General features: G+C 37.1%; 1 protein-coding gene across 4 annotated transcripts; it reads left to right on the top strand.

Annotated features, from left to right (window-relative positions):
* The first annotated feature begins 6 nt into the window (after positions 1-6).
* LOC104952969 (uncharacterized) lies at positions 7-2,457 on the top strand. Of its 4 annotated transcripts, none has more exons than XM_010779885.1 (6): positions 7-484; positions 794-880; positions 1,093-1,392; positions 1,763-1,824; positions 2,000-2,024; positions 2,127-2,457. In XM_010779885.1, exons 2-6 carry the CDS (start codon positions 799-801, stop codon positions 2,144-2,146), a joined length of 489 nt encoding a protein of 162 aa, XP_010778187.1. In that variant the 5' UTR covers positions 7-484; positions 794-798; the 3' UTR covers positions 2,147-2,457. The 4 variants fall into 4 exon arrangements, with proteins under 4 accessions (XP_010778187.1, XP_010778186.1, XP_010778185.1 ...); XM_010779884.1 differs by having other exon boundaries at positions 2,124-2,457; XM_010779883.1 differs by having other exon boundaries at positions 1,763-1,889.
* The last annotated feature ends 407 nt before the right edge of the window (positions 2,458-2,864 follow it).

Here is a 2,864-nt window from a genome sequence, read left to right as displayed (position 1 = left end):
CTGGATTCTAATTATTCACAATTCATGTGTTCATCATTTTAGTTGGTAAAGGCTGAACTTATTACATTTAGTAACTAAACCAAAAATAACTAAAAGGTATGAAATAGATTTATTGGAGTAAACAAAAGTACACTTTTCCCTATAAATTGTAATGAAATTAAAGTATAAAATGTAGCCCTCAAAGCTGTACTTAAACTTCAGCAAATGTACTTAAAGACATCCCCCCATATCCTGTAATACATTGTCTTTCAAAAGAAAGGCTCATAACCTCAGACACACACGTCTCAGTCAGCACGGCCACAGACCCACAGCCATTACTTCCTGTGCGGAAACTATTTCTGGTGTGTAGGAGGCCGGGCCAGGTTTAAACCTGACTTCACATGCACGACAGCTACACCGTCGTACAGACACATTTGAGTTCCTTTTATTTTCATATGAATATAGTTTACTATTTGTTGCCTTCAGATGTAGATACTCACTGCAGGTAAGTCAGTAGTTACTTTACAGGACGTTTGATTCTTACCAGCAGTCTAATCTATTAGGAAAAAATGTAACCGCTGTATTATTTTGACACTGTAACACAAATTGGGTTATTATTTTTATTTTCTTTGCCTGTCTGTGATGTATTGATTTGAATTGTTACCTCTTTTGGCCAGAGCACTTAGGAAACGTTTTGTAATGTCAGCGAGGTATACTTTTCTACATACAGCAATAGGCAACATAGCATTGGTTATATTTCCACATTACATACACATTAACATGATGTTGACAGTGAAATTATCTTTGTTTTAAGGTGTGATGGAGGATTTTTCTAAATATTTGGGTATCAACTGGACCTTTTTTCTGACTTGTTGCATGTTCTGGATTTTCTCACCAGCAGGTAAAAATCACTTACAACACCCTCGCGCTGACTTTTTGAATAGTACAGGAGTAGTTTGAAATTGTTTAAAGTTTCTTTATCAGATCTATACTAATTCTATGTTTGTACATGTATCTCTTGGCAATAAAATGAATTAACATATGTACCAAAATATTGCTCACACGGTTCGAGTTAACATATAAACATTGGTCTACATTTGATGATGTTCACAGAAGGAAACAAGATCTCAAGGGAGGTGGGCAGCCCAGCGATCCTGCACTGTAACATCAGTTCAAACAGCACGCTCAATCAGCTGACATGGAAGATGAACAGAGTACCCCTTTTCAGTTTCTCGCCAAAGGAAAGTTTACACAAGAGTGAAGAAGCTAAACGACTGAACATTAATATGTCAGAGAGCCACCCGTACGCCCTGGTCATAGAAAGAGTCCAGAAATCTCACGAAGGGAACTATACCTGTGAGATCAGCACGGTGATGGGAGTTGAAGAATGTAAATGGGAACTGAAAATCACTGGTGAGCTAATAACTCTTAAATTATAAGGACATACTGTATAAGTAACCCTTAAGGAAAGAGCAAAGGAAATAGGATGTAAACAGGAACAGGGGGAATGTTGGACTTTAAACAGAGACAACCATTGTATGCTACTGCTACTAGATAGAGTTGCTTTTACACATTTTCTGAGATTTTGATTGTCGATTTTGAAGTATAACTCTGTCAATGCACACAATATTAGTAATGTAATGCCATGAGTCGCAACCACAGCCTCAACTTCCTTTATGAAACAATGATGTCACACTCACAGAATCACCCTGTCTTTCCATTGAGCTAAATGTAACTGCATATTAGACTCATAATAACTTTAAAACTGTTTTTATTCCCCCAGAGGAAGCGGTACCTGGAAATCCAAACAAGCTGATGATTGTTGCGGCAGTTGTTGTCCCTTTGGTGTGTTGCTTGATTTTTATACTGGCTTTAATCATTCTGTATAGATGTCATAAACAACGTGCAGAGTAAGTTGCATCCAGTACTTATTTATTTAACATCTTAAAACGTACCCAAAAATATTTGGGGTTAATGGCATTATACTCTAACACATAAACAAAATGTCTTTCTCTTTCAGGAACTGTTCTCGCACCTCAGAAATGGTAAATTATTTGTCATTAGGATTATTCACTGTTATGCAATACGTTTTGAAGAGATACTGACATTAAAATGAGCTGCAATGTCCTTTTTTTCTTTAACAGCAGCCAGAAGAAGTTATTTATGAAAACTGTCTGGAAAATGATGTCATACAACAACAATATGGCAATATTCAGCCTCTCCCTTTCAAGACTAGGTCTAGACAAGGAGGGGTTCAGTACTGAGCAGGTAGAGGACCGTCTATTTTTAGAGTCTTTTTGTTGAAAACATGTGCTGTTTCTCTAAATGAAAGCAGAAGATGAAAACAATGTGCCAGAAGACGCTACAGCACTGTGGATCCGAGGGAAACAACACCTTCTACCCTTCCTTTTTTTGTTTTTTTACCTTTATTTAACCAGGATTGGTCTCATTGAGATTAAAAATCTATTTTTCAAGAGTGTCCTGGCCCAAGAATGGTTACAGCACAGTTACAGACCATTTTAAAACACACAATCACAACACAGTCATACACCAAGTTTATCCAAAGCATTTACAGACGCAGTGGCCTGCTTCAAGGTCAGTTAGTAGCTTTTAGTCTGTTTAAAGAAACCAGCTCTCTGAGTTTCAGCCCAGTTTGAAGCTGGTTCCATGCTTCAGGAGTAGCGTAACTGAACGCCCTCTTCCCCAGTTCACAATCAGATTTAGGGGGACCAAATGATGGAATGCCTGTCAGAATAGAGTACCTGTATTAAGTGTTACAAAAACCACAGAAAAAAACTATTTATCTACTTTTTGTAACAGTTGTTCACTTTGTATAACCATAATATATACACATACATGTCTTTATTTTTATGCATTTGTGTTAT

This window comes from Notothenia coriiceps, unplaced genomic scaffold, assembly GCF_000735185.1.
Source record: "Notothenia coriiceps isolate Sejong01 unplaced genomic scaffold, NC01 NC01_scaffold00020919, whole genome shotgun sequence".
Lineage (NCBI taxonomy): Eukaryota > Metazoa > Chordata > Actinopteri > Perciformes > Nototheniidae > Notothenia > Notothenia coriiceps.
This window is presented reverse-complemented; position numbering and strand designations above follow the sequence as displayed.

What these genes read in the sequence shown, in the direction of transcription:
- LOC104952969 (XM_010779882.1), top strand. Translation starts at nt 799, where the DNA reads ATGGAGGATTTTTCTAAATATTTGGGTATCAACTGGACCTTTTTTCTG. An exon ending in CTGGATTTTCTCACCAGCAG is followed by an intron (nt 881 to 1,092) that starts GTAAAAATCACT and finishes TGATGTTCACAG; the next exon opens with AAGGAAACAAGATCTCAAGG. An exon ending in TGTCATAAACAACGTGCAGA is followed by an intron (nt 1,890 to 1,999) that starts GTAAGTTGCATC and finishes TTTCTCTTTCAG; the next exon opens with GAACTGTTCTCGCACCTCAG.